This window comes from Orycteropus afer, unplaced genomic scaffold (genome assembly GCF_000298275.1).
Source record: "Orycteropus afer afer isolate SDZICR_OR568_19922 unplaced genomic scaffold, OryAfe1.0 scaffold00063, whole genome shotgun sequence".
NCBI classification, from domain to species: Eukaryota; Metazoa; Chordata; class Mammalia; order Tubulidentata; family Orycteropodidae; genus Orycteropus; species Orycteropus afer.
The window spans coordinates 3,934,655-3,937,445 of NW_006921650.1; the positions used below are offsets into that span (position 1 = coordinate 3,934,655).

At 36.3% G+C, this 2,791-nt stretch overlaps 1 protein-coding gene across 1 annotated transcript in view; it reads right to left on the bottom strand.

Annotated features, from left to right (window-relative positions):
* Positions 1 to 2,791, bottom strand: part of CASD1 (CAS1 domain containing 1) — a 72,583-nt gene that overhangs the window by 39,550 nt on the left and 30,242 nt on the right. The window contains exon 4 of the mRNA XM_007939803.2: positions 1,168 to 1,212. Within this exon, the coding sequence (XP_007937994.1) occupies positions 1,168 to 1,212 (45 nt within the window). The remainder of the gene's footprint in view (positions 1 to 1,167; positions 1,213 to 2,791) is intronic.

The window sequence follows — 2,791 nt, forward strand, 5'->3', positions numbered from 1 at the left end:
AGTAGATTTTTGACTGAGTCTCTTGGGTTTTCTAGGTATAGGATCATATCATCAGCAAATAGGGATAGTTTGACTTCTTCCTTACCAATTTGGACCTGCATTCAATTTTGCCTTCTTCTAACTTATCTCCACATTTTAACCAAAGCAATCATTAAAAATTTAAATCTGATTATGCCTTATTCTTGCTTAAATACTGAGAGGCTTTGAATTGCCTTAGGAGTAACTCAGTCCTTAGGATTGCTAAGAACGTACAGGATCTGGCCTCTGCCTGTCCCTTCGGCCTTTTCTCCAGCCACTTTCTCCCTTACTCTCTATGTACCCTTTTGATTCTCATTCAGCTCTTGGAATGCCCTAAGTGTTCTTTTTCTTCTAGGAAAACATACTGTATTCTTTGCACATATGCTTCTGCCTATGCTTTAAAACTCTTCCACTGGGCCTGGGAAACCCTACCTATCTTTGAAGTCTCAGTTAAAATGTCACTTCTTCAAAGAGAAAAATTACTTTCTGAACTCTCCTTAGACCCCACGTTTTTCCTTTTGCCATCCTTGTCACACTTGTAAATGCATGTAGAGAAGTGTAATGATGTGCAACATGTAGTCAAAGACATTTTTGTCTTGATCCCCACTGTATTCTCAGTGTCTAGAAGAAATTCCAGTGATTGAGAATTGAGAAAATTCACAGGTATTCTTTTATGGATACTCATCCTAAACACATAGCTGTTTCAAATTAATGTACAAAATTATTTTTCCTGCACTAAAATTTGAGAGAATAAACTTTCTATGTTATTATACAATATAACTCATTTATTATTTACTTAACATTTATTGTATTATCATACTATTCGTATCCAGCTTAAAAATACACAAAGATATATTGTTGTTGTTCTTATGTGCCGTCAAGTTGGACCCAACTCATAGCGACCCTTCCTTGGGTTTCCAAGGCAGTATTACTACGGAAGTAGATTGCCCCATCTTCCTTCCGAGGAGTGGCTGGTGGGTTTGAACCGCCAGCCTTCTGGTCAGCAGTCAAGTACCTTATGCACTACACTACCAGAGCTCCCCAAAGATATATTAAGTATATACAAAATATTAGCTGATCTGCATATAAATTAACCAATGAATATAGTTTCAACATTGTAACATTTAGGTTACTATTAAATGAACTTACCACTTTAACTGATGCAATCTTATCTTCAAAAGGAATGTTTTCATGCTGCCATAATAAAGAGAGATAAACATTAATGTATAGACTAATTTTATATAATTAATTTCCCTGTTAGTTATTTTTGTTTACTAATTTTTACATCAAATATCAACTATCTACAGATTACCTGAAGGGGAAAAAACCTGCATAAAATACCACAAACAAGTAACAGTAGGTAAATTGTTTAGATATGACTCTCAGTATCTAAGATGTTCAAAGATAAAACCTCAACTACAAACAAGCAGGTACTTAAACCTGCCTGTATCAATTCTTTTTGCCAAGCTTGCCACAATTCCAATTTATCCCTAGTATTACTATCCATGGCAGAGATGGATTGCTCTCTTATGACTTCCCGAGTTCCTCCCAATTAGGCAGGGCCACATGACTAGTTCTAGCCAATGCAATATGGCTAGATGGGATGTCAGTCACTTCCAGGATAAATTTCCCAAAGGAATTCTCTTGTCTCTATCTAACCTGATGAGATGGCTGCATGGTACAACTAGATGGTAAAACTTCCAACAGCAGAAATCCCTGCATAATTAAGTGATAGGAAATCTATGCAGCACTTAGTGAGAAATAAACTGTCCTGTTAAAGTTACCAAGGTCACAGAGTAGTTTGTTGCTGCAGTAATACCTAGTTCATTCTCATTAATATACTAGTATAGGCCCTAAATGAACAGGAATGGACATATGCGACTCCAGGTTATTGTAGGCTACACTTTGAAGATGGTGGGTAGTGGACAGTTGAAGACAGTGGATAGTTCAGTTGCAGAAAAAATTTATAGACTACAACTTCTTTATAACAAGCACTCCAGATAAAGAACAGATCTCTTTTCAGAGTTAGAAATCCTGAGTGAGGTGGAGGTAGAAGCTAATTTTGTGCTTAACACCAGTATTTTCCTAATTTAACCCACAAAGCATTTATTTTGAAACCTCTATGAAATAAAGTTTGCTTTTATCAGCAGGTAAACTTTTTAGATCCTTGTTGATCCTCCTAAAATACCATTTCCCAAAACAGTATATTCTTGTGGTTAGGTGCTGTCGAATTGGTTCTGACTCACAGTGACCCTATGTACAACAGAACAAAACAAGGCCTGGTCCTGCACCATCCTCACAATATTTGCTGTGCTTAAACCTATCGTCATAGCTACTGTGCAATCCATCCATTGAGGGTCTACCCCTTTTTGGTTAACCCTCTACTTTATCAAACATGATATCCTTTTCTATGGTCTGGTCCCTTCTAACAACATGACCAAAGTAAGTAAGATCAAACGTTATCTAGGGGCCATTAATTCAACAGAACTTTAAGGTATGTTATATGCAAAGAGTTTCCGTGTTTAAGTAAGCCTAGGAAACATTAAATCAAACAAAATTACACAGGTATTTTCCTCCTCTTCCCTGCCTCTTCCCCAACTAAATTCTTCCTCAGGGAAATTGTGTGTCAAGGGCTTCCCCTTCCACCCCTGTTTTTGCAGTTAATTAAATTCACTCTTTCTTCTTGATTATTTTAATATAATGTTTGTTTATTTACTGTGTGTGTGTGTATACATATGTATGTGAGTGTATATATACATGTATATATTATTTA